Here is a 27,951-nt window from a genome sequence, read left to right as displayed (position 1 = left end):
GAGACACATTATAATGTCAAAAATCTGCAAGTATCTTGAAAACCAGAACTTAACTTCACACGTGTGTTACGAGGACACTCACTCCAAAAACATCCTTCCTACCCGGCAGACAGATGTTTCAGCCAAGCACACTAATGCACCCCAAAGGTTTACAGCTCTTATTACTCCTTTAATCAGGAGCTGTGTATTCAACTCTAGTATTAAAATAAGCCATTATGAACCTATTCTACTCTGTGTCCAGGACCCAAGTACTTTCTGCACCTGTTAAAGATGCTAAAAAAAGCTTTAACTAAGTCTCTCAAACTGATGTCTGTTTGGCATAGAATCGTCACCAACGCTAAACCCCTCAATAAGTGAGACACAACGGAACCAATAGAGCAGTTGTAGGGCACGATTTACCCAAAAGGTACCATGGTTTGAAAATTTTCAGTGACACCCCAAACCTGAACCACTAAGAAGGATTCACAATGCTGTGTCAGTGAATTTATTCACTGCTGTTTGCTGTATTTCTGAGCACACAGCAGCTCCGAGAGGCCAGAGCCCCGGCTCCCGGCCCTGGCAGAGGCGGCTGAGGGGATATCAGCCCCTTGCACATCTCTGATCGGGAAGAAAATGAACATAGAGTCACCTTTGATTCTGCGCGGTCACGCTGCAGCGCCCAGGAGGCGGCACACTGTGATAAGAGGGGTACCAGCTGCTCCTCAGCCATTTCTCCTACAATCATAGAATGTCCTGAGTTGGAAGGGACCCAGTATATACAGAGAACAGTATATACAATACTGAAGGTCAGTAAACAAGAAAAACACCACCTTTTATTTCACAGCTTGGCCCAATTAGCAGATGATTTGGCAGCAGAAAGATTTATATTATTTAAGCCTAATTGGTGAACAGCTTAACAGCAAAAGGATTAACATGAGAGTTTTGTGGCACACGTGGGGTTGTAAGCCTTATGTTATTATACTACTCACAGAAGGAGAGACAAAAAAATAGGGATATAAGAAGGGAATCATAGAATGATAGAATGTCCTGAGTTGGAAGGACCCACCAGGATGATGGAGTCCAGCTCCTGTCCCTGCACAGGACACCCCACAGGTCACCCCGTGTGTCTGAGGACGTTGTCCAGTCTCTTGTGAACACTGTCAGGTTGGGGCCGTGACACCTCCCTGGGAGCCTGTTCAGTGTCCAGCACCTCTGGTGAAGAACCTTTTCCTCATGTCCAGCTGCCCCTCCCCTGGCACATGTTCCTGCCGTTCCCTGGGCTCTGTCACTGTCACAGAGAAGAGAAGAGCTCAGCCTGCCCCTCCTGCTCCTGCTGAGGAACCTGCAGCCCATGAGCTCTGCCCTCAGTCTGCTCTGCTCCAGCTGAACAAACCCAGGGACTGCAGCCGCTGCTCACACGGCTTCCCCTCCAAACCTTCACCAACTTCATGGCCTCCTCTGGACACTCTCCAGCAGCTTTATCTCCTTTTCTCCTGTGTCCCCAGCCCTGCACACAGCGGATGCTCCAGGTGAGACGGAGGGACGAGCACTCACGGGTGCGCAGCAGACACCGGCCGCGCCGCCCCTCGGCCCGCTCGGCCCGCTCCCCCCGCAGCCGCGCATGCGCTCTCCGCCGGCACCGCCCTCCCCACGCCGGCAGCGGAGCGGCGGCCGGACGCGGCGGGAGCCAGGTGGGTCCGGCGCCCTCCCCGCGCCCCTGCGGCCCCGCCGGCAGGGACACCGTCCCGCTCAGCCCCTTCTCTCCCGGCCCGGCGGGCTCGCCCCGCTCCCGCCGTCCCCCGGGGCCCGCCCCCGTCGCCATGGCAGCGCGGCACGCCCGGCGGCGGAGGCCGCGGCCATTTCCTTCCGCCGGCGCCCCGAGGGCTCCTGCCCCGCTGCCCGCCCGGCGGCTCGGGCGCTGCCGCGGCCACGGGGAGCGCGCCCTGCCCCCCGGCTGAGGTGAGCGGCTGCGCTGCGCTCGGCACGGGGCGGAAAGACAAAACAGTTGCCTTTAGCCAGTGACCAAGTTCTCCCGTGGGGCCACCCCGAGCAGAGGCCCCTGTTAGGAGCCGGACACCCACACACACCCCGCGGGGTGACCGGCCGCAGCTGTGGAACCCCGGGCAGGGGCGGGTAATCGGGCTTTGCTCAGTAATCCTGCGGGATTTAACCTGCAGCAAGGCCTGGGTCTGCCAGGGAACGAGGGCAGGGAGCCCGGGCCCTGATAGCCGCCATGGAAACGGGCACCCCCTGCGCAGTGTTACGTTCTCAGCAGTTACACCCGACCTCCATCATCGCTTCATCACCCTCAGATGCTCAGGCAGCCCCCTTTGGAGTCCAGAAGACAGGCATGCACATGGAATATTCTTCAATCCAAACGCAGGACAGTACTTTTTCAGTGTAGGTGTAACTGCACTCCTCACTACATTAAGAAAAAGAAGGGCTTAGCTGATATATTAGTAATCTGGATTTAAGTGCTTTTGCACAGCTCCCTTGCTTTGCTTTTCTCAGAGCCATGTTTTCAGTTGATCTATGCCTCTATTAGTAAAACTGAGCACCACATCTGTAGAGTAATTAATCCCAAAAGAATACGTACAAAATAAATTTCAGCATCTACAATTATGTATTGCTTGAAAGCATTTCTCTGTATCCTTTTTTTTTTAATCAATAGTTTATGTGTAATACAAGAAAGACAAAATAGGCTAGGGAAATGGTCTTCAGGGCCACATACTGTGAGAATATCATCAGAGAGATATAATTAGCGGTGTAATCCTCTCTCATTGTGTGAGTGATTGGGTGGCAGCGTGAGCTGATCTGGATAGTGTTTCTTCCATGTGTTTGAGTAAATGCTTTACTTAATTGTAAAACCTATGATACCATTATGAGTAATTTTTAATAATAGTGGTAAAACTACAAAAGAGAGGAGTCATGAGTAGAAGTGCTGAAATCTGACCTGGATGAAGCTGGCCACTGGGAAGGATTGTGTTGCAAATAATATACAAAAAGTATGGATTGCAAGTGCTCAGATAAAGTACGAGATTGCTTGTATCTTTTAGTACTAGCGGGTAAATGTATTCCCAGTTTCTGGCTATATATTCCCACTTCTCTGGATATTTTCCTGCCGTGCTGCAGAAGCTGCCCAGAGCGGCTCTTGCTCAGCCAGTTCACCTGTACGGGGTAATTAATACCTGTTACCCCTTAAAACAAGTACATTATTTCAAAACAAACTCAGTCCTTTCCTATTGCAGCCACGTATAGTTAAAGACCACGTGCCTAGTTTGAAACAGTTCGCTGAATTTCCATCTGTCCGAGGAAGGATGATTTTGGGTAGCTTGTTTATGTTGTAAATTAGAAAAACATGTAAAAATACACTTATTTCCTCATTTTTCTCTCTACTCTGGAGTATTTCCTGGACTTAATCCTATCACAGGAGTGCGATGGAGTTACAGCCATCTGCAGCCCTTGCTCTCTGGCCACCTATATTAAGTTCCTTTGACCCCTTTGGCTCTTCACTCAAACAATTCCCTGTGTTACAGAGCTTGACCATTTTGTTCCCTAGCAAAAAACAAATGATAAAATGCCTAAAAAGACCGACTACTTTAGGTCTACCTAATTTTCTTAACATTCCCTCTTTACCTAGTCTGCCATTTTAGAACAGTTAAGTTTAATTGTGCATAAAGTCGACAACTGTTCCGCACACCCACGGCAGGTCCCACGTTTCTTAGAAATTCTGGGTACATTAAGTGGTGCTTTTGCAACAGTCACCACAAACTGGCTTAATATATGGTAGCTCTGCGGGAGTTGTAAAATTTATGAAAGAAGGATTTCTTCCTAATTTCTCTGTTTTTTCAACAACCTGATGTTTGCCAGCTATTTCAAAGACTGAGCTACCAAGAATAGTAGATGGTTACTGGACAAGGGCTTTGCAGCCACATGGATGCTGCCATAATCATATATTTAGGAAACGAGCTCGCTCACAAATCAGAGCAAGATTGCTATGGCTCTGTGCCACATCTGTTTCCTTTTTTATATGTGTATCTAGTTTAACTCGTGATTTTTCTTTCATTTTAGAGAGGTTCTAGACTATTTTCCTTGGCTCGTCGTCACCTTTTGCGTTGCAAGTCCATTGAATGGCCAGTCATTAATACTTGATACAATTATTCAGTTTTAGGCCTGTCTTTTGAATTGAAATATTTTTATTACTATGCTGCCTCTGTCTAACGTTTCACTACCTTTCCATTTTGTCCATTATTGGTAATTTTAACTAGCAGTGCAACAAAGAGAGAAAGAGGAGCTCTCAGACAGATGATGGAGGACAGGGATCACAGGTGAGCTGCTGCTCTGGGTTCTCATTAAGCATTTAAACATGTATTATTTATTTAAACATGTATATTTATCTTACAACTATAACACTGCTGGTGTAGTCAGGGTCTACCAAAGATAGGCTTTGACCCTGCTTTCCTGATTGATGTGCAGTGAGATGCATTGCGCTTAAGGAACAGAAATATATATAGAGATATACACAAATCTGAAAGCAAACTTAGAAAAAAGTATTTAATAACATTTCATACAGTTTTAAAATTGCACAGAACTTAAGCATCCTCTGCAGTGTTTCTACACAAGCTGAAAATAAGGCAACATCCATTGATTTTCATTATCCAGACTAGAGGAGCAAAAAACGAAAGGTGAAGCTGGAAATGTCCAAAGCGAGCTAGGAATCTAAATATATGGTTTGTACTAACCTAAAATGAACCCTAAAGTAAATCAGGTTTTAGTCAACTTTAAGTTTTAGGATAATTTGATGTTTTGATTTTGTCTGTGTATCAATGCGAACAATACAGTCTAAGCAACAGTCAAAGGTTTTAATTGCGTCCAGCTCATTATGAGACACTATGGCCAGTTTTCTCTCTGCCTAAATTAGTAGCTGAGGTCACAGGACAGGTGGATTTGCTGCGTCTGTGTAAAGTCGCTGTGAGGCATCCCGTGCAGCCCAGGAGAAATAAGCTGCCAGGAGCCGAGTGATCCTGTTCTACTTACCTAAAAAGCTTGTTAGTGTCTTTAAATGGCATAGTTCAACAGAATTTTCCAAAGGATTTGGGATTCTTCATTTTGTGTTAGTAGGAAAATGCCAGGCCTAGAGAGATAAAGATTATTAGTTTAGTCACTAGCATCCCACCTACTCTTTGTATTCTTTCCTTGGAAATGGCAAATTATTTCAACCTAATGGTTCACTCCCCCAAAAAATCATCCTCCATTCACACAAAGCCTTGTCTTGACAAAATATGATGACACAGCCTGTTCCAACAAACATGTTTGGCACCGATTCCTGGAACTAGCTGAACTTTGCGGATCACTAGAATAAAACAGTTCTTCAGCTGAATAAACTGCTGTTAATACCAGTGGGTACAAACGTAGGAACAGATATGAGGAGCAACCCGGCAAACCTCTAACAGCTACGAATTCATAGAGCAAAGCAACACGCTGTTGCACCGAGAATCCAAACCACCCACGAATTACCCCCCTTCCAGAATCAAATAGGCGAATAGTGTTATTATATTATCCATATGACAATAAAGACTGAAGTATGTCAGTGACTGCTGCTCAAATACGAGCATTTAAAACTTTCCCCTGAATAAGTATGCTAATATTAAGAATTTAATTAATATTTCTTAATTATCCAAAGCTGTTCTTTGTTCTCTAGTCAACTAAAAAAAAAATGCTAACTTCCTCCAGTTCCTCCTACAAAACATTTTACCAGATGCTCCATTTGTTGAACCATTTTTTGTGTGCTGACACTTGAAAAATGTGTCCATTTATTGATCATTCTTACACTCTAGTTTCTAGAGCCACTTCTATAATGACTATGTGACAAACCCAAGAATGTACAACGTAGTATTTTAGGCTCCACAATCTGCTCAGATTTTTAAGTACTAAGGTACCTTAGTGTGTTTTCCAAAATTGAGTACAAATCTTTCGAAGCCCCATTTTTATTTAAGGATGTTTTGCACATCCCTAAATGATGTGTGCTGTATACTAAAATGACTGGGTGCAGTTTAATTCATGCACGTGAGGTTTTTTGTCTTCGCAAGATTAGTAAGAAACTAGACGTGTAATTTTAAGGTCTACCTTGGTAATTTGCCTCTGTGCTCAGTAAATTAATTTTCTATAGTAGTCATATTCTTCCTTCTGATTTTCATGAGCTGTATACCGCAAAAACCAGTGAAATATGACTGCAGAAATATTTCTGAAAATTAACAAAACCATTTAGTCGTATTGTATGCTCCATCTCTATTAGCAAAAATTAAGATGATGGGTTTGGAATTAATAAGGTTGTTGGCATCAGCCTTGGGTTGCTGTCCTTGCTTGGTTAAGTAATACACACATCCCGTCCACAGAAGCTTACACAAATATTTTGTTTCTAAATAATTGTGAGGCATTTTTAATGATGAGTAGTGAGCAGCACTTAATTAGTACTATGATTTTTCATAAGACATGCAATGGAAATAGATGAAAACTTCTTTTTTTTAATATTTAGTGGTTGACATTGATATTGCATCCTATTTCATTTAGCTTGTTTAATTACTTACTTTTAGCTAGTATTTAGTCAAATCAACAAAATCTTTGCATCCTTTACATTCAGATGAACTTTTGTTACATTTTTGAGATACTTTTAATGCAGTTAATGTATACTCAATGTAAATAGTGACATTCTGGTCTTTGTTAGGTGGGAAATAATAAATTTTGTTCAGGTTGTAACCACAGGTAACAGTGAAACGTTCATTGAGGATCTTTTCATGACATTTCAACATGAATGGATCAGTTTAGCTGTTATTAATGTAACTTCACAATCTTCTCAGCTGTGTGCTTAGTTCTTGGATGCATGCAGATGCATACATATAATGAAATACATTTAATGAAATATAACAAGGGCAAGTGTAGAGTCTTGAATCTGGGCAGGAACAACCCCAGGTTCCAGTGTAAGTTGGGGAATGACCTATTAGAGAGCAGTGTAGGGGAAAGGGACCTGGGGGTCCTGGGGACAGCAGGGTGACCATGAGCCAGCACTGGGCCCTTGTGGCCAGGAAGGCCAATGGTACCTGGGGTGGGTTAGAAGGGGGTGGTCAGTAGGTCAGAGAGGTTCTCCTGCCCCTCTGCTCTGCCCTGGGGAGACCACACCTGGAATATTGTGTCCAGCTGTGGCCCCTCAGTTCCAGCAGGACAGGGAACTGCTGGAGAGAGTCCAGCGCAGCCACCAAGATGCTGAAGGGAGTGGAGCATCTCCCGTGTGAGGAAAGGCTGAGGGAGCTGGGGCTCTGGAGCTGGACAAGAGGAGACTGAGGGGTGACTCATTCCTGGGGATCAGTATGGAAAGGGGGAGTGTCAGGAGGATGGAGCCAGGCTCTTCTGGGTGACAACCAGTGACAGGACAAGGGGCAATGGGTACAAACTGGAACACAGGAGGTTCCACTGAAAGATGAGAAGAAACTTGTTTGTGGTGAGGGTGGCAGAGCCTGGCCCAGGCTGCCCAGGGAGGTTGTGGAGTCTCCTTCTGTGCAGACATTCCAACCCGCCTGGACACCTTCCTGTGTAACCTCATCTGGGTGTTCCTGCTCCATGGGGGGATTGCACTGGATGGGCTTTCCAGGGCCCTTCCCACCCCTCACATTCTGGGATTCTGTGATACAGATATTTACTTGTTGTTGATAAAAGGAAAATGACGTGAGCAGAAAAAAAAAAGAGATGGAAGATTCGGTTATTAAAACTTAGGGTTGGTGTGGCCTGTTTGCCTCAATCCCTTTAAAATCGGGGCAGATACAGAAGCAGTTTACAGGATGATAATCTGCGTGGTCCGTAGGGCACTCCTCGTACAGCTTTAGGATAAGAAAAGATAGTTGCTGGCTCCTCCCAGATTACCATCCCCAATCCAATTAACTTCAGGAAATACCGTGGCAGCATCATTCAGCCTCGCTACTGTAAAATGTGAATTGCCAACAACGTTTTTCTTGTGGTTGGTACCGCAACAATGAAGGGGTCAGCGATCATGCATTCTTTTTGCAGGGCAACAGGTAAGGTGTTCAGTTGAAATTATTTGAAACTCTGTGAAAACTCATGTGCATTTATTATGCTCTGACTATTTGAGATTTAAAAATAATTCCTCTAATTTGCGGGGTTAATTTTTAAAACTTTTCCGCTTCTGAATGCTGTTAAAATGCATTAGTGACGATGTTCATTCTTCTGTATGTAGTCAGCCTTACAAGTCTGATAGTCTCTTAGTAAACATGATATTCATGATCAAGAGTATCTGAGTCACCAGCCTTGTTTGTAGAACAGTTAATATATTCATTTTACACCATCTCCTTTACAATTATCGATAGTAATTACTGGCTTCCAGCCTGCTCTAGATAGTTTAAAATAACTTTTGATAACTATTGCATTAACACTATCACAGAAGGCTGATGTGACTTAAATAACATGAATCAAGTCAATTTATAGACCTGTCCATCAGTTTAGCTTGCAGTTTCTTGCTCTTTCTGTAAAAAAAATATGAGTAGCAAATAGTGAATCACCAGACCGACACCTACATAATCATCTAATGAATTATATTCTTTTGTCTCTTTTGTACGTGAAAGTAGTTACAGCCCTTTGTAAATATAACACTTAATGATTAAATGACATTCAGCTTTTAGTAAAACGGATGGTGAGGCCTTTTTTCCCAAAGGGGAAAGAACACATATAGAAATAAGAAATCAGTTCTGCTTGTGGTCCCAGTGGAGTTGTACAATAGCTGTACTATTGTTCTGGTGTGTAAAGTCTTCTCTTTGTCCTGTATCAATGTGTTTTGTTTTTTTGGAGTTTGCTCATAGGTAGTGAACATTTCCCATTTGAAATAAGCCCAGGGAATTGATGTGTGTGCCTGCCGAAACGTGCGCTCAACGCTGAAACCGCCTTCTAGCCTTTGGTTAATTGTAGCTCAAGTATTTGTGAAATATCTACTATCAGTGAACTTGTTTTACTGATCTGTACCTTAGAACAACAAACTTTGCATTTTGTTTCATTCATAGTAAGTTTAACAAAAATCAGCTACAAAATTTTAGCAGTAAGTGCTTAGTTATTTCTGACACTGTTAAATTTAGATAGTCTGTTGTAATTTAAAACATGGTTTCATTTACCAGTGCTTCCTGGAGAAGTGACTAATTGTGTCTCAGCAAATTTAGAAGATTTTTCTATTTAAAAGTCTCATGATCTGCCAATATTAAAACATCATATTTAAAGCCTCAATTTAGGGACCAAGTAGTAGCTCTTAGCCACTTCATTAAATAGAAACAGTCCTCCTTACACTATCATCTTTTGGCTTGGTCTTAGTTATCTAAGTTGTCTTTAGTTATAATAAATCTAAAACATCTTAATTAGCGCAGTTTGCCGAACTTTGCATTTTGGCAATGATACTTTGTCCTGTCAGATCTTCTGTTTAGCCCAGTGCCCTGTTGACTTCTTGGGATGGCTCACAAATGCAAAGCTGCTCAGGAAGATAAGTACCTGTAGAATCAGGCCACGGAGGGAATTTTAGCGGTGTTACCTGAGTGCTTCGGTACCGAGCTAACACAGCCCTTACCTGTGTCTGTGCTCCACCGGCTTCCTTTAAAAATTTGGCTGCTGGTATTGAGTTACATGTTTGCAACAGGGAGCGAACAACTCGCTTTAGAAGACAACATAATAGTGAAAACACCCTTCCTCATTTTATGTGACAGGCATAAGCATCAGCACCTGCCTGTTGTATGAATATATTTGAGGTTTAAAATAGCTTTTCTTATGCACTGATATTTTACGATTGAAAGCTTATCGAAGATTTTTTCATGTTAATACGTTAATATGCAAACAAAATCTTTCGAAATGCGCGGTCTGCTGTTGTATTCTCAGTTAGCAAATCCACATGAATTGGAGAGATGGGACCTTGCTGCTCATAGATAGTTGCACAGAAATGCAGTGGGAGCTTTACAAAGGGATTAGTGTTCGTGCCAGCAGCTCAACTGCCCCAGCTGGAATCATTCCAGTCTGGAAAACAAGCTCTTCTCTCTGTTTTGAAAACATGTCCTGCAGTAAAAGATAGTAATTGCATCTGTTAAATAACCATCTTAATTGCTAAGGCAGAGTGAGACCACCATCTTCTCGTCTCATCACTTTTTTGCTCTATCATTGTTTTCTGGCTGCTAAAACATTAGACATTGCTCCTTTCTCGCATTTCATTCTGGAGCAAAAATTCAGCCCAGTGACTGGAAGCCACTGATTTCCAGATCCTGAAGGACTAGAAAGGAATCTTCCTTGTCATGAGGCAGAGTGACGCTAATTTTGTAACCCCACGGCTCGTTTGCTGCCTCCACGCTGCAGCCCATGCCTGTGAACCACTAAGACAGGGGCCAGGATGCTCTTAGTCAGCCTGCCCAGCAGTTATTAATAGTTGCAGAACCTCTTTCCTCATGGGTCCCTGATCTCCCAGTTGTCCCACATGCTGCGTGGCAGTTTGCTGCTCACCCTGTCACAAAGAGAAGTGATTTTATTCTGGAGGAAATGGAGGTGGACAAGAGGCTGCTTGACGCCTGAAAGTGGAAGCAGATCTCACCTGCCAGCGCAGCGTGCCCATGCCGTTCCTCTGCAAGAAAACCACCTCTCTGCATGTGTGAATCCCAGAATGTCAGGGGTGGGAAGGGCCCTGGAAAGCCCATCCAGTGCAATCCCCCCATGGAGCAGGAACACCCAGATGAGGTTACACAGGAAGGTGTCCAGGCGGGTTGGAATGTCTGCACAGAAGGAGACTCCACAACCTCCCTGGGCAGCCTGGGCCAGGCTCTGCCACCCTCACCAGTGGAACCTCCTGTGTTCCAGTTTGCACCCATTGTCCCTTGTCCTGTCACTGGTTGTCACCAGAAGAGCCTGGCTCCATCCTCCTGACACTCCCCCTTTCCATATTGATCCCCATGAATGAGTCCCCCCTCAGTGTCCTCTTGTCCAGCTCCAGAGCCCCAGCTCCCTCAGCCTTTCCTCACACGGGAGATGCTCCACTCCCTGCAGCATCTTGGTGGCTGCGCTGGACTCTCTCCAGCAGTTCCGTGGCTGCTCTCATGTTACGAAATACAAGAAGTGAATGAATGGTGCAAGCAACAGGCAACAAAAAATGCTATATCCTTTCTGTTAGAATCGGTATGCTCAAAAGTGGACCCCCCCACACACCTCAAAAATACATGCAGACATCAAAACAAGTACAACATCCATACCTGGAGGGGACCTCCTGAAGTATCCCCCTTAGTGCTTGACATGGTGCATCATGATTTCGAGAGAGCCTTGTTTCCTTGGGCGATGTGCTGCTGCCATTTCCTCCTGCCCGCCAGCATCGGGGGCATTATTTTCACTACATTGTGGTTCCATTAGCTGCGTTGTTTGCCCACGCTTAGCAACGTTGCTTCCTGTGACAGAACAGGAGATAGAGCATCACCTGAGACACTGTTCCACTTCTGCAGTTGGGCAACGGGGATTAGAAGACCAGCGTCTTTGCTGTCATGGCAATAGAAATGCAGCCCCAGATAAGGGAGCGGATCTGGTTAAGCAGGGTCACGGTTCCCACAGGGCACCTGATTCCAACAGCTGGTAAGGAACGTGACCCGAGATAACTCGCCAGGCTTGGTTTTTCCCTCAAGTGTTCATGTAATGAACAAAATGCTGAAGAGCACCTTTTAAAAACTAAGAATATATCGTACAAAGAAGAATCAGGAGAGAGTTGTTTCTCTTACCCAAGCACTATATATGCTTTAACCACTTTTTATCTATGCAGGAATGGAGTGCCCCTCTCTAGTAACATCAACACTGAAATAGTGCTGCCTGAACCCTAATTACATCATTTTACAGCTGTTTGAGGCAGTGTAATACTGTAAAGTTATTTATTTCCAGCATCTCACCTCTTTTTTTGGAAATAAATATAAGGGAATTGCTCACATTGGAATTTAAAACACCTGTCAGAAGTGAATGCAGCAAACTGAAAGCTACACAGCCAAAATGTTGAAGTCAGTTGGAACTGCCTGGTTGTGCAGAACAGGAAATATGGATTTGGTGTGTCTTCCGAAATCAAATTAAGAGAGGTCTAATTTGTCACACAGCAAATAAACACATTGTCCACCTCTGCCATTCAAAACAATGTTGCCAGTATTTTAGTGTTTTGTGATACTGTAGGTATATTATCTTCTGCATTAACATCTATCTCTTCCCTTTGTAGTTAAGAATCCCTGTCAGCTCGAATTCTGGTTTAAATAAATATATATATATATATATGTATATATATTTCATTTCATTTTTTCTAACACTTGACTACAAGGTAATAGGAAAGCTCAGTAGCCCTAGTGGTGATGATTCTGCTGCCCCTATTATGAGGTGTTTTTTTCAAGTGTTTGTATGTTACCTGGGCAAATTATTCAGGTGTTTTTGGAATAACTTTCTGAGAAATAGAAACCAACAATTTTTGTTAATTCAACTCTATTAACTCTAAAAAGAATTCCTGGGGATGAAATAAAGTTATTTCCCTTACTGATTTCAAAGTCCAATGAAAAAAAAAAAAATAGACATTTTGGAGCTTGCAATAATATACATGTATTCCTGTCTATTTATTAAGGAATTGACTTTTAAATCTGCAGAGTCAGATGGTCAAGTAGCTGAGTAGAAAACGCTCCAAATACCCTTTAATCATTATTAAGATGCATTTTAATTCATATTCTTATTACTATGATTACATTATTCCCACTACATTGTTCCCACCTTAAAGCACCTTGAAAAGGCCAGAGCTGCACTAGGCAGCTCTGATGCAGAATAAACTCCACTAGCGTTGTCGGAAGAATAATCTCAATTTAAGCGAGTATGTGATAGATAATGTAATATCTGAACGGATGAAATTCTATTTGAGCCTATTTAAATACCTATTTTAAAAACAATTATGCGTAATTATAAAGGTGGACAATGAACAGCAAGCAGTTAACACCACACTTCAACCCAGCACGGGACGGTTGTACCACCTCATCCTTACCATGCCTGTTTTTGTGGGGTTTTTTTTAGCACATCTGTCTTTTCAAACACTATTTATGCTGCTGAATCCTGATACTGGTTTTGCAGAATTTGGGACCTAAGGTTTGTCTGTTTAGAAAAGTTTCAGCAGTTAGACGTGCAGCAGAGACATATTTAGTTTGGTGGGAAAAAAAGCTCTTTTGTTATACTTGTAACTATTTTCTTGTATAGATAAGAAAAACAGTGATATATGCCGGGTAAGAATTTCCACTCAAGATCCTTGTAAATGGTTTATTTAAATATCACAGGGACTGATGAATAGGTTCACATTCACAGCTTTCCTTTAGCTTTTTAGGTCTTCAGAACAGGACTTACCTTATATCAGAAATTATAGTAAAGCATGAGAAGAACCCTTTTTCTGCATAGACAGACTTTTGTGTTCAGTTTTCTTGCTAGAGGACAATCTTCATATACACGACTTCAAACTTACCAACAGGCTAAAAGCAAAGAATGGAGGGAAGAGAGCAGAGAAAGCGTGTAACTTGTGGATAATCTGTTTGGCAAGTATCGACTGAAATTATAAATGGCATGATCTGGGAATTGTGCTGTCGTGATATTATTAGCTTTGCTGCAACTGCCTCTTGCAAGATTTGGGTTCGAGATGTCGTACGTTTATACTTTTAAGGACTGGAGAAGATCAAGACGGCAGTACATGAAATGCTTTTAGTTGAGTGATTCCTGCCCATATGAAACACATAGTTATAAAGCACATAATCAGCCGAACTCTAGAGCCAGAAACACACAATCGACTAAACTTTTAAATTGCTAGAACAAGCAGTGAAGCTGCTGAATTTTAAGATGATTGCACAGCAAAAAGAAAGTACAGTCCATGTCCAACTGCCCAAATCTCGAGCCTTTGACAACTCTATAGCCAGGTATTCAGCTTTATTTTGCATTTTTGAGCTTCTGTTGTAGCTTTTCAGTGAACATATTACTGTTCCAACAGGTACTGCAATGGCTGCAGGAGTTTTGCTGCAGAATGAACTGCCGTATTCTTCGTTGCTGGAGAGCAGTCTGTATCTTGCAAATATGAGTTCAGGTAATAATTTTTCTCAGATACACCATTCATAAAAAGTGCTTAGAGAAAATCTGGGAAAAAATGTTTTCCATAGGAAATTAAAAACCCCAGAAATATTAACCCCAGTTATAAAATGTCTATAACAAAACCAAGCTGCACAATGCATTAATATGTTGAGATTTTCTGTAATTTTCCTATTGTCAGTGCCCTTAGCTGAAGAAACGATGTGATTTTGGTGTTCAGAAGCTGCCTAGCTCTCTGAACACGCACGCTTTCAACAAACTCCCCTTTCTAATACAGTATTTAAACCCCTATAGGATGTAATTCTTTCTTACTATTTTGGCTGAGTACTTGCAAATCTTGCTAGATTCAATAGGAAAATGATGGTGTGCAGCATTTTATTTTGGTCATTTCTGGCTCCACTATAATTTGTTATATAATGAAGAAGAGTTTATGGGAAAATAAAGGGAAAAATAATTAAATATAAGAAAGCAATGTAATTAATTAGAAAACATTTTTCATATTTGCTGGGTATAGGTAGCACTTGAAATAGCCTTTTTCCATCTCCTTCCTTTCTCTTCCACCCAACCCCTAAAATACACATTTAAATATTTCCTCACCTCTTGATATCAGCTTTATTGTTGAATTGGAACAGTCAGAGTCTTGAGACAACATCTGAGAGAATCACAGAATCCCAGAATGTCAGGGATGGGAAGGGCCCTGTAAAGCTCACCCAGTGCAATCCCCCCATGGAGCAGGAACACCCAGATGAGGTTACACAGGAAGGTGTCCAGGCGGGTTGGAATGTCTGCACAGAAGGAGACTCCACAACCTCCCTGGGCAGCCTGGGCCAGGCTCTGCCACCCTCACCAGGAACAAGTTTCTTCTCAAATTTAAGTGGAACCTCCTGTGTTCCAGTTTGCTCCCATTGCCCCTTGTCCTGTCACTCGTTGTCACCCAGAAGAGCCTGGCTCCATCCTCCTGACACTCCCCCTTTCCATATTGATCCCCAGGAATGAGTCCCCCCTCAGTCTCCTCTTGTCCAGCTCCAGAGCCCCAGCTCCCTCAGCCTTTCCTCACACGGGAGATGCTCCACTCCCTTCAGCATCTTGGTGGCTGCGCTGGACTCTCTCCAGCAGTTCCCTGTCCTGCTGGAACTGAGGGGCCACAACTGGACACAATATTCCAGGTGTGGTCTCCCCAGGGCAGAGAAGAGGGGCAGGAGAACCTCTCTGACCTACTGACCACCCCCTTCTAACCCACCCCAGGTACCATTGGCTTCCTGGCCACAAGGGCCCAGTGCTGGCTCATGGTCACCCTGCTGTCCCCAGGACCCCCAGGTCCCTTTCCCCTACACTGCTCTCTGATAGACTTAATCAGCTTTAACATTTTCTCATATGACATCACTACTGATGTTTCAGGCCTGGTACCCACAGCAAACCTTCCCATAGCTCCTTAGGACCTGGGCTGCAGGATTCAAAATTCAGTCACTCAGTTCCTATTCAGTAGCTAGAAGTAACAATAGATTTTTGCCTGATGAATTCTTATCAGAAGACCACTTTTTCTTGTGCAAGTTTCTCTGTAAGAGTTGCTGTTTTTGTAGTACAAAAAGAAACATCAGACACAGACTGACGATGGTATCCATAGGAAAATGCAATGGGATTAATTTGCTTATTGAACAAACCCATGGTGAGGCTTTTTAATATCCCAAGTTTCTCTCTTTTTAACATGCAGTCTAATGCACAGACAGTGGGATGACCAAGTTTTTTGAGCATTGCTATAGTCTGTTCTCCACACAGTTGCATGATATTTTTATGCTTTTGAGAGCGTTGCAAGCTTTTTGGCCAGCTCATTCCCCTTAGCGCACTGGGAGCAAAGTGGGAGGCAATTTGCCACCTAATATCTACCTTCAAAAGCCTAAAGCACTCAACTGATACATCTTCTCCTCCCCGTAATCTGCTTTATCTCAGTCTGTAGGGCTAACAGCTTTGCTTAATAAAAAAGCTGCACCCTGAAAAAAAAACAGGCCTTTTGTTTTGAATAACAAATTGTGTTTTGTTGGAAGATATGAATGGTCCAGAGCGAACAGTCTGCAATTCATCATGTACTGAACCCTTGCAGCAGGAACACACTAATCCCAATCATTATAGAGCTAATGATGCATTTTGGAGCAACTAAGTGGAGGAGGAGAGGTGGTTGTGGAATGTTAAACTGAGAGGTGGGGGAGTATAATGTTCTGACTTAGAGATTTCTCAGGAAGCAGAGCCTCCAGCTACATTTTGATTGTTCTTTTGACTCTCGTGTTTTGCATCTGCGCGAGTTCTGAATGCACCTTATTGACGGCCGCCTAAATACTCACATTGTTTACGGGAACCGCTCGGGCCGTTCCCTCTCCATTTTCCAAATTATCTACTTGAACCGCAACTATTCGCATCCAGCAGCGGGCACAGTTTGTCCCACACAGGGGAGACGGCTGGTGGCAGCGCCTTCCCCGCGCGTTTCTATGGCGACAGCATCGCTGAGGGATGCGCGGGAGGATGCGCTCGCCGCGACTCCGCGCTGAGCAACTTGGCCGTGCCGGCAGCGCGTCCGCGGCGCCCGTCCCGGCCGCTCGCGGGGCTGCTCAGCCATGCAGGGCTCTCCCCGCCGGCGCTCGGCAGTGAGCATTTTTAGCAACTTTTTCCAGGGTCGGAGACATTCTTCCTCCGATCCGCTTCTCCGCATCCTGCAGAGGCGCCGGAGCTCGGCTGTGGAGGTGCTCTCGTCGTCGACTCACCGCGTTATGGTGGCGGTATCGTCGCTGAGCCCCGAGGAGCTGGATGCAACTTTTCCTGATAAAAAAAGTAAAGTACTTTTCCTTAAAGCTGTTGGCAGTTCTGGATATTTTATTGATGTTTAATCAATATACTTATGTTCTGTTAACTATATTTTGTATATATGCATAAAATACTGGGTTTATTTTTTTTTCCTGTATTTTGTATTTTGCTCACTGATTCCTTATTTGGGGATAAATACACGCTTTTCACTCTAACAGCTCAGTTATAAAGGACAGATAAAATAGAAGCACACATTCACACATACACCAAGTAAATGGCTAATATATATTTGATTTCAGGTGGAAGAGGATTGTGACTTTGTTGTTGTTGTTATCACACACCTCTCGCTTCATCAGAAATCCCCAGGTTACAGTGAGAAAAAACAACCTCTGCAGCAATACATTTTTTCTCCCTTAGAATCCTTTCTTCAAGTCTGTATTGGAAAACGAGCCTTCCGTATATATTCCACATATTTGTGCTGTTTGCAGCTTCATGGATTTAAGGTCAAACGGATACTTTTAAGGTGGAGATGAATTTCTTACTGAATCTGTGTTTTCTTGCCTGTTTTCTAGGAGGTTCAAGGCGTCCGACGGCAAAATACACGAAGGTGGGGGAGCGGCTGCGCCACGTCATCCCCGGCCACATGCAGTGCTCCATGGCCTGCGGCGGGCGGGCGTGCAAGTACGAGAACCCGGCGCGCTGGAGCGACCAGGAGCAAGCCATCAAAGGGCTCTACTCCTCCTGGTAAGCAGCAGCATTCGCGCTCACGAAATGTAGCTGCAACGGTTGTATTTATCTCAAGAGAGAAGTCAAAGTAAAATAACGAGCTTTTCTTTTTGAATCGCCTACCTCTGAGTCAAGTATAAAATATAATTGTTTGATTCAGAGTTACAGCTTAGCAGCAAACTATAATAGCCATTGTACACAGCCCACTAAATTTTAGGAGAGAATTCTGTTTGCTTGTTATTTGGTTTTTAAGTCTGGTTCACATCCAAAAGGATAAATATCTCTCTCTCGTGAATTACAAACAACTTTTTGTGGGTTCTAGACAGTTCTTGCTAAGGTTAAAATAGGTGTCAATTAAAATGTGTTCATAATAGAATTTAAAAGTAAAATAACTTAGTGAAGGTGAAATAGTGTAAGGTACGCAATCAAAAGCATATTCATATACAGTAATATTCACATGAAATGCATATTTACTGATTTTCTTGTAGTGGCAAATGCTATTCAGAAGCATTACCGGGCCAAACAGGGATCTGAGTCCAGATTTCTATTCAAGTGAATGTTTTTAATATGTTCATTGACCTGGCCTTTGAACCTTTCCAGTAATGGTCTTTGGATATGACATATCTGCATCAGCTTAACCGGATTTATTAGTAGCGATATATGATAGTACAATTTGTTGAAAAATCATTTCTAGTTAATCAGAAATTATCTTTCTTGAAAATAACATGGTCTTATTTTGCTAGGTTCATATCCATGAAAATATTAACAACAGCGTTATTATTTGCTTTTCTAATTTCTCAGGATAACAGATAACATACTGGCTATGGCTCGACCCTCAACAGAATTAATTGAAAAATACAACATTATTGAACAGTTTGAAAGGTAACCAATTTAATCATTATATGTTGTAGGTATTACTAAGGTAATTCTTGATCCATTTTATTTTTCAGCATTGATTTGGATTGTTGATAAAGATCCTTTAGTTTTAATAATGTACAGGTAAAGATTTATTCTCCACTAAGAATAAATGCGTTTCAGAAAATATGGGATAATTAGATCTTGGCTGAATATAATACTTTGACTCATCTATTCCTTCCCTAAGATGTGACATAAAAACCATAATTAACCTTCAGCGTCCTGGGGAGCACGCGAGCTGTGGGAATCCGCTGGAGCAAGAAAGCGGCTTCACGTACCTTCCTGAAGCTTTCATGGAGGCTGGAAGTAAGTTCACTCCTGCTGTTCCTCCTTAATTATTGATTTTGGCACTTAAAGACATTTTCACTTGACTTCTGTGTGTTAAAAGCAGTTATATAAGAAATATATAAAACGCGAAGGACGCTTCAAATTCTGGTACAATTCATGTTTTCTTATCTAGACTGTAAAAGGTTATTTCATTTGAGGGCTCATGTATTGACAGCATTTTTATATTATGGTGAGATGAGAAAAAGCGCCTCTCTGTAAGAAACAGCTTTTGACTGAAGAAGTGCTTTTATTTCTAAAAGGAAAAAGAAATTACCCTCTACCTATATATAGCTCAGTAATTTTTGTATGAATCACTCAGTTTAGCTACACCTTCTACATTCTAGCTGAACTTTAGTTTGACAAATCTTTGCTACCTTCATGTATTTATCAAAGTTCAGTAGCAAGCGTACTCTGAAATGGGAAAAATAGTCCCTTGCAAACAATATGTAGTCAGATTCCAAGATCCATTAAGCAATTTTAGTACTATCATTTATTATTAGTCATCTCTCTTCTGCATATAGGACTGAAAATTTCACATTCAGTGTGGCAGAAAATAACTCTCTCCCCTTTTATTTCAGTTTATTTTTATAACTTTGGATGGAAGGACTACGGGGTGGCGTCTCTCACTACCATACTTGATATGGTGAAAGTCATGGCTTTCGCACTGCAGGAAGGGAGGGTCGCCGTCCATTGCCATGCAGGACTTGGTCGGACAGGTACGTGCTCGACTGCGAGATCAGCAGAATGGTTTTCTACAAATGCAAAACAATCTCTGGTTACACACTATCGATCGTTTGTTTAGGTTCTATACCATTGCAAGATGTACATCTATAAAATGGTTAAAAATGCTAAATGGATTTGTGAAAGTTATTTGAATGGCAGGAGGGGATCGGTTTTAGTGTATTAGAAACAGTAACCTGTAAGGTTAGAGAATTTTTGAATCTTTATAATAATTCCCTGTTACATTCAAGTGGAAGAGCTGGCAAAAACAAACCCGGTACACTTTCATTTTCCAGTATTTATCGCTTATTTACAAACCTGCCAGGCATTGTCAGATCAGGTGGATTTGGTGCAGCGGCTACAGTTTCATTTACTTCTGTCCCCGTGTGCCAGTGTCCTTGCTGGAGAAGCCACCATCGCTCCTGCGGTCACAAATGGTGGAACTCCTCGAGATGCTGCGGTCAGGAACCAGCTCTCCATGGAGTGTAGAGAGAACAGGTTGGACCATTTTGTGGTCCAGAAATGCAACTGTACCTACCTAACAGCATCATGTGATACCCCTATAAGGCCTGGATCTTTCCCTATATTTTTATCCCATAGCTCCACCGCCTATTTGTTTTAGGCAGATAGTTCTTCGACTAATGCTTGTTTTAATATTTTCCAGGTGTTCTAATAGCTTGCTACTTAGTTTTTGCAACAAGAATGAGTGCTGATCAAGCAATTCTTTTTGTCAGAGCAAAAAGGCCTAATTCTATTCAGACTAGAGGGCAGTTGTTGTGCATCAGGGAGTTCACCCAGTTTTTGGTTCCTCTGAGGAACGTATTTGCGTGCTGCGAGCCCAAGGCGCACACGGTGACGCTGTCCCAGTACCTGACCCGTCAGAGACACCTGCTCCACGGCTACGAGAGCAGGCATCTCAAACACGTGCCAAAACTCGTTCACCTCGTTTGCAAATTGTTGCTGGACCTGGCTGAAAACAGACAAGTGATCGAGGCGGAATTGTTGGATATCCCAGATCTCTCGGCTGAAATCGAAAAGACCGTTTCTCAGTTGGTGTCCACACAGCTCGATAGAGAGCTGGCGAGGCAGGACAGTGACACCTCGGAGTTCTCCCACACCCACTCCTCCACTTTTGAGACGCAGGATTCTCTTTTCTCCCTGGGACATGAATGCGATCCTCTCTGGAAAAAAAGGAATGCTGAATGTCTTCAGCCTCTTACCCATCTGAGAAGGCGTCTAAGCTACAGTGAGTCAGATTTAAGGAGAACTGAGTTTCTCTTAGAACAAGGAGAAACCGCATGGACAGTACCTGCTCAGATATTGCTGTGCAACAAACTTAAGCAGAATAGTGGTGAGGAATGTTCTGCCACTAGCGAACAAAAGCCGCAGCTGGATTTAAACAAAGAAGCGTTAGTGCGTAATACGTGTGTGTTCTGGAGTCAAGGTAAATTTAGTTTGGATGGACAAAAAGATGGATCCTCACTTTATAACAGAAGGAACTCCATCAAAGAAGTACAACGCAGTAGAACCTTTTCTTCAGGTCTAGCGTCTCTCCACAATACCAGGGAACCTGGAACGCCAAGGCATAGTTTTACCAATGAGACTGGTCATAGAAAAGACCGCAAGGCTAACATGTATAGCAGAAGAGTCTATGTCTCTGAGGACTCTGATTCTTCTTCTTCTTCTAAAGTGAACTTTTCCATTGGATATGAAAGCCAAGGTAGCAAAGATGTGTCAGAGACAATTCCACACATTGTTCTGCAATCAGAATTGAGTTTGGAAGCCCGAAGAGTTTTGGCAGCAAAAGCACTTGCAGACATAAATGAATTTCTGGAAGAGGATGAAGTGAAGCAGAAGGTAGAAATGTGGCAGGTAATTTTGAACTCTATTCAGTGTTATGGGCTTTGCATATTTCACCTAGATTAATTCCTAAAATGGCAAAAATGCCGCCGTGTGCTTTAAATGACACATTGGGACATGGGTTTATACTCTATTTCAGGATATTATTTTATTTGTCAGTTATGGGCCAGTTCTTTCAAATGCAAGCAAAATGCACCTACAAATTTTGGTCTCTAGCAGGAAGTTAGAACTTTTCTTTTCTGGTTGTGTTCATTCATTTTACTAGAAACTTAACTGCTTATTCTCAAAACCAGATCCTCCCAGCAATGTTTGCTTTGAAGTTGGAATCTAAAGCTGCTTGATGTATTCTAGTAGATAATTGAGAGGTTCTGAGCTTCACTGTTATCCTTCTGTTTAAAATAATTGCTTGTATTACTGCTGATTAGTATTAACACTTTGGAAAAAACCTAGAAATAATCTCTTGTAACTCTGAAGTCTTTTTCTGTTGGAACATAAGCAGCCAAGTACTGCTGTAATCAAAGGGAATGTTAGCAAAAGTAAATAGATGATGCATTTTCAGTTTTGTTTTGTTTTTTTTAAGAAAGAACTGAACTCTCGAGATGGAGCTTGGGATAAAATCTGTACCGAGAGAGATCCTTTTATCCTCTGTAACTTGATGTGGTCCTGGATAGAGCAGCTGAAAGAACCTATTATATCCGCAGATGATGTTGACATGCTGGCAAAAAACTGCACGGAATCACAGGATGCACTTTACTTACTGAGAAAGGTAGATACTATATATGTCAGTTTATTCTTTAACTGCCAAGTATATTTTGTTAATTTGTGTCAAACTATTTATTTATGGCCTTTAGGCAAGAGAATTGCACTTTTAGAAGGCAACTTTCATCTCTTTAAAGATCAAAATGAAGATTGTTTTGATATTGAAGTGTGAGTTGTAATCAATATTATAATGATGAATATTATCAGAAAAATACCAGATACCGTCTTTGCACAGTATTCAGCAGAAGCTCAAATTCAGCATATTTCCCTGCAAATTCTGCAGTTTGAGATCCAGAGGCAAAGATGAGAAGCATTTTCTCTGTGAGTTGATGTGTGACTTTCGTTACTGTCACATCTGGCAGCTGTGCTTAAGGCTTGTCAGATTTTCTGTGCAAACATCACTTGCTGTGCAAATCCATCAGCTTTGGAAGAGCTAGGGCAAGGAATAGGAAGAATTTGCCACTTTGAGTATTCAGAAGCCAGGCCAGATTCCTTTACATAAGTCAGGCCTTCTGTATTCTGAAATCCCTCTGCAAAGCATTCAACATCTTTGTCTCTAAATTGGAGAGACATGGATTTGATGGATGGGCCACTCAGTGGGTAAAGAATTGGCTGGATGGTCGCACTTAAAGAGTTGAGGTCAATGGCTTGATGTCCCAGTGGAGATCAGTGATGGGTGGTGTTCCTCAGGGGTTGATATTGGGATGGGCACTGTTTAACATCATTATTGGTGACACTGAGGTACTAGAAAGAGTGCAGAGGAGGTGATGAAGCTGCTGAGGGGCTGGAGCACAAGTGTGATGGGAGCAGTTGCGGGACCTGGGGGGTTCAGCTGGAGAAGAGGAGCTGAGGGGAGACCTTCTGATCTCTGAACTGCCTGAAAGGAGCTTGGAGCACAGAGGGTGTTGGTCTCTTCCCCCAAGCAGCAAGTGATAGGACAAGAGGAAACGGCCTCAAGTTGCCCAGGGGAGGTTGAGGTTGGATGTGGGGAACAATTTCTTCCCCAAAGGGCTGTGGGGCATTGGAACAGGCTGCCCAGGGCAGTGCTGGAGTCACCAGCCCTGGAGGGGTTGAAAAGGCATTTAGATGAGGTTCTTAGGGACATGGGTTAGTGCTAGAGTTGGGTTATGGTTGGACCCGATGATCCTGAGGGTCTCTTCCAACCGATATGATTCTATGATTCTATGACAAGGACAGTGAACCCTCAGCAAGTTTGCTGATGACACCAAGCTGAGTGGTGTGGTCAGCATGCTGGAGGGAAGGGACCCATCCAGAGGGACCTTGTCAGGCTGGAGAGGAGGGCCCGTGTGAACCTCATGAGGTTCAACAAGGCCAAGTGCAAGGTCCTGCACCTGGGTCGGGGCAATTCCAAGCACAAATACAGGCTTGGCAGAGAATGGATTGAGAGCAGCCCTGAGGAGAAGGACTTGGGGGTGTTGGTTGACAACAAGCTTAATGTGACCTGGCTGTGTGCACCTGCAGCCCAGAAAGCCGACGGTGTCCAGCTGCATCCAGCTCTGGAGCCCCCAACATAAGAAGAGCACTGACCTGTTGGACAGGGTCCAGAGGAGGCCATGAAGATGATGCGAGGCCTAGAGCACCTCTGCTATGGAGACAGGCCGAGGGAGTTGGAGTTGTTCAGCCTGGAGAAGGGAAGGCTCCAGGGAGAGCTTGGAGCAGCCTCCAGTGCCTAAAGGGGACCCACAAGAAAACTGGAGAGGGACATGGGCACGGAGTGACAGAACAAGGGATAAATGCTTTAAATGGAAAGAGGGGAAATTTAGATAAGATGTAAGGAAGAAATTCTTCACTGTGAGGGCAGTGAGGCCCTGGAACAGGTTGCCCAGAGCAGCTGTGGATGTCCTGTCCCTGGAAGGGTTCAAGACCAGGTGTAGTGGAAGGTGTCCCTGCCCATGGCAGAGGGTTGGAACTAGAAGGGCTTTAAGGTTCCTTCCAACCCAAACTGTTCTGTGATTCTATGGTTCTTTAATTCTGGGAAAAAACAGGTACTTCTGATCCAAACTATTTAATTGTGCTTTCCCCAAAGGACTAGATGTGAGGTAAATGAAAAAAGAAAATTCTCTATTCTTGATCTCTTAATTACACAAATTCATCTCCTAATTTTTCAGGGATTCTTTGTTTCTGAAATATTTATGAATAGGGTCCCTTTTAACAACTTCTGGATATCCAAGAATACAGCTTCTAATCAGGTGGTCAGAACTTTCTGTGCAGTCCCCATCTTCATGACAGGACACTCAGAATGCCCAAGTTCATCTAAAAACATCATGTTTCTTCCTGAAGCATCTTCAACTCTGTCAGAGTTGTAACTCTCTGTTTGTATTAAATAAAAAAATAATTGCTTGACACCTGTTATAAACAAATAGGAAAGGAATAATAATTACAGGGAGTTTTATTTAAAATGTTAATTTTATCGCTGGAACACAAGAGGTTCCACTTAAATTTGAGAGGAAACTTCTTCTCAGTGAGGGTGGCAGAGCCTGGCCCAGGCTGCCCAGGGGGGTTGTGGAGTCTCCTTCTGTGCAGACATTCCAACCCGCCTGGACACCTTCCTGTGTAACCTCATCTGGGTGTTCCTGCTCCACGGGGGGATTGCACTGGATGAGCTTTCCAGGTCCCTTCCAATCCCAAGCATACTGTGATACTGTGATATCAGAGTCACAGAACAGTTGAGTTGGCTTCTGGTTGTCTTCTAGTCCAACCACCCTGCTCCAAACAGGTTTCTTGTGTGACAGATGCTCCAGTCCCTTAATCACCTTTGTGGCACCTCGCTGGACTAGTTCTAGTGTGTCAATGTCCTTGTAGCAAGGAGCCCAGAGCTGGCGCCAGCATTCCAGATGTGTCACCTCCATCGACCTGCTGGCAACTGCCTCACACAGCCCAAGATGCCCTTAAGCTGCCTTCACCGCAAGAGCCCGTGCAGCTCACGTTCAGCTGGAACACCCGCGTTCCTTCCTGCTAATCTGCTCTCCAGCCAGTCAGTCCCCTGGGTGTGCTGGTGCATATTTAGCTGCTCTTTGCAGAAATCCCTCAAGTTTTAATTTAATTTTCACCATTAAGTGACCTGCCAGTGCGGAGATCTGTCTGCCCTGGAAAAGGGATGGGAACGAGCAGCCACAAAGGTACTTTTGCCCCTTTCGTGCATCCTCGCTAGCACAGCCCAGGTGTCTTTCTGCGAGCTTCCTGTAATGGTGAAGGAGACTTGGTAGGACAGAGAGAGATGCAGATCATCCTATGTTAGTTAAGGACTGAAAAGATCAAATTTTGGACTGAAAAGATCAAATCTCGCTCTTTCTATGCCAGTTCTTATAAATGCTGCTGTTGCTGTAGGGGACTTTGAAAAATAAGTTTCAGATGCGTGCCCGACCTCCTAGAAATTTCCGGAACAGCTTGTGGTACGCAACAAGAGAAGAGTTTCTCCCATCATGACTGAAATAATTATATAGAGGCTCTTTAGGCTTGTGAAAATTCCCTCCCCAACTCCTACACCCGAAGGTTTCAATACAGGAGGGGGCACAGTCTTATGTTGAAACAGCAAGTAGGAAAAACTCAAAGTTAAGTGTTTTTCTTGCAAATATTTCTTCTAATGAGCTGCTGTTCCTCTTGCCCACCAGGAGCAGTGTCAGACCATCCTTTGTATTTTACACTGTGTGGTGAACTTGCAAATGCTACCAGCTGATGTGGAGGAGGCCTTACTTGCTCGTGCTATTAGAGCTTTCACTAAGGCGAGTAACCATTTGTCCGTGGCATCGTATTTATTTGTTTTAAATCATGAAGGGTGAATCAACAGAGCAGGCCTCTGTGGCAGAAGTGACGGTAATTGCTTCACACGTAGAGTGCTTGTGCTTATCAACTTCAGAGTTTACATGTTATAATAGTCAGATAGGAAATATTCTTGATAGAATTAAATTCTGTCGCTACAGCCTTGGTCTTTTAGTCTCATTTATCTCTTTCTGGATCACTGCCAAGCCATGGACTTCTTCAAATTGGGGAGAAGATAATTTTCAGTTGTTGAGAATCATCAATCACTGGGAGTAGTTTACCGAAGGCTTTGGCAGATTCTGTACTAGTTGGAGTTTTTCCGACAGATTAAATAGTTTTCTAAAATGATGTTGCAATTCACTTGTGTTTTGGGCTCTTAATATAGGATATGGATAAATAACTTCTGCTTTTGGAACAATTTAATAACAGTGACAGGTTACGCTTACTATTGCTCAGCTCAGAGCTGTTTGCTTCTCAGGCTCAGAAGGTGAAATTATTTGCGCAGAATGTTTGTCATATTACCTCTGAATTTCCTGTAAATCTACAGCTGGGTCATCTATTAAAACAATCATGACATTTCTCCTATTTTTTGATGTTTGGTCCATGTAAAATTGAAATAGTTAGTGTTAAGTGCTCCATCACGAAACACATTCTTTGATACATCTTAAAACTGATTTTTAAAAAAATGTCGGTCTACTTTGCATTTCACCGTATGATGTCCATGTAACAACTAATTTTCAATTTCTCCCTTTTATTAGACAAGCTTTGATTCTGATAATGGACCGTATGTTTACAATACCCTGAAAAAAGTATTTAAACAAACACTGGAAGAAAAAAGGAAAAGGCGCGACAAAGGAACAGAGAGTCCCGCTTGATTTCTGCACAGCTGTGCTGAAGAATTAGACGGGCCTACCAAATCACTTTGCATTTTCCAGCTACTGTATTTTGTGCTGTCTGGCGTGACTTACCTAACGTTAAGTAACAGTAGTTATTAACAAAGCATTTTACTTTTTTAGGTGGAGTTGTAGTGAGAGTTGGTTTATCTACACAGTTCTAAAAACAGCTCCTGTGTGACCGTACTGTAGCATTTGGTTTCAGGTACTACGCTTTTATTTGGTGAACTCTTCTCTTGTTTTCAAATGTACTTATTAATTTAGCAACATTATTTCCAAGTGACACGATTGCCATAAGTTCAGTGCCATGGTACACAAAGGTTTAAGGGACTGTGTTAATACTTGTGTATTAAGTGTGTTTACATTAATGTTAATTGATTTTACTTTGTAGAAAATAAATATTGACTGAACTTATTAAACTCCTTTTCCTTTTAGAAATTTTAAAATAAGACTAAGAGTAATAATGAATGACGGATCTTGAGGTCTACTGTTGTCAACAGATAATTTTTTGCTTTAGATCTCTTAAATAATTGTCACCAACATGTTTCTAAAAGATGTTGCAGTAGAGAAATACATGAAGTGTATTGAGTATTAACTTATCAATGCCTTATTTTATATTTTTTTGTTTAAGGAAGCTTTAAAGTGTTTTTAACCGAAAATTGATCGTGGCTTTTAAAGTGCTTTGAATAAGGGTAAAGTTTTATCTTATTAACTAAACTTATCTTACTTGAAGAGAGAAAATAATTATTAAAACTTAATGAGGTTATAATTCTGTCTGTACTTATGTTCAGTGAAAACTTGCATAAATAGCTGTAAAATAATAATACTGAAAAAATAATCAGTGAAAATCTTACTATCTGCAATATACATCATAGAGGTATTTTTATCTAATAAGACAAATAATTGTGCTGTTGTCATATCTACACCTTTTGATTACAGCCCTCGGACTCAGACCGGAATGCCAGTTAGCAGGATTAACTTCAGTTTGAGATATTTAATCAGTTAAGAATCTGTCTGTTTTCCAAGTACTTCTATTCATTTCTGTAAATGACTAATA

At 42.6% G+C, this 27,951-nt stretch overlaps 1 protein-coding gene across 21 annotated transcripts; it reads left to right on the top strand.

Moving 5' to 3' along the window:
- The first annotated feature begins 928 nt into the window (after nt 1-928).
- Nucleotides 929-27,663, top strand: PTPDC1 (protein tyrosine phosphatase domain containing 1). Of its 21 annotated transcripts, none has more exons than XM_065074922.1 (13): nt 1,624-1,670; nt 2,292-2,379; nt 4,251-4,307; nt 14,027-14,119; nt 16,830-16,941; nt 17,487-17,658; nt 18,442-18,522; nt 18,743-18,861; nt 19,461-19,598; nt 20,267-21,474; nt 22,043-22,228; nt 25,854-25,964; nt 26,760-27,663. In XM_065074922.1, exons 5-13 carry the CDS (start codon nt 16,881-16,883, stop codon nt 26,874-26,876), a joined length of 2,193 nt encoding a protein of 730 aa, XP_064930994.1. In that variant the 5' UTR covers nt 1,624-1,670; nt 2,292-2,379; nt 4,251-4,307; nt 14,027-14,119; nt 16,830-16,880; the 3' UTR covers nt 26,877-27,663. The 21 variants fall into 21 exon arrangements, 19 of the variants coding, with proteins under 19 accessions (XP_064930985.1, XP_064930987.1, XP_064930981.1 ...); XM_065074918.1 differs by having other exon boundaries at nt 16,785-16,941; XM_065074915.1 differs by lacking the exon at nt 2,292-2,379 and having other exon boundaries at nt 1,601-1,670; nt 16,785-16,941.
- Nucleotides 27,664-27,951: the final 288 nt, after the last annotated feature.

The sequence above is a fragment of the Columba livia genome, chromosome 10 (assembly GCF_036013475.1).
Source record: "Columba livia isolate bColLiv1 breed racing homer chromosome 10, bColLiv1.pat.W.v2, whole genome shotgun sequence".
Classification (NCBI taxonomy): domain Eukaryota; kingdom Metazoa; phylum Chordata; class Aves; order Columbiformes; family Columbidae; genus Columba; species Columba livia.
This window is presented reverse-complemented; position numbering and strand designations above follow the sequence as displayed.

Bases quoted from the DNA above. Each gene is read 5' to 3' on its own strand.
- PTPDC1 (XM_065074906.1), top strand. From the start codon at position 16,728: ATGCAGGGCTCTCCCCGCCGGCGCTCGGCAGTGAGCATTTTTAGCAAC. The intron at 16,942-17,486 runs GTAAAGTACTTT...CCTGTTTTCTAG, and splicing joins AACTTTTCCTGATAAAAAAA to GAGGTTCAAGGCGTCCGACG. The intron at 19,599-20,266 runs GTACGTGCTCGA...AATATTTTCCAG, and splicing joins TGCAGGACTTGGTCGGACAG to GTGTTCTAATAGCTTGCTAC.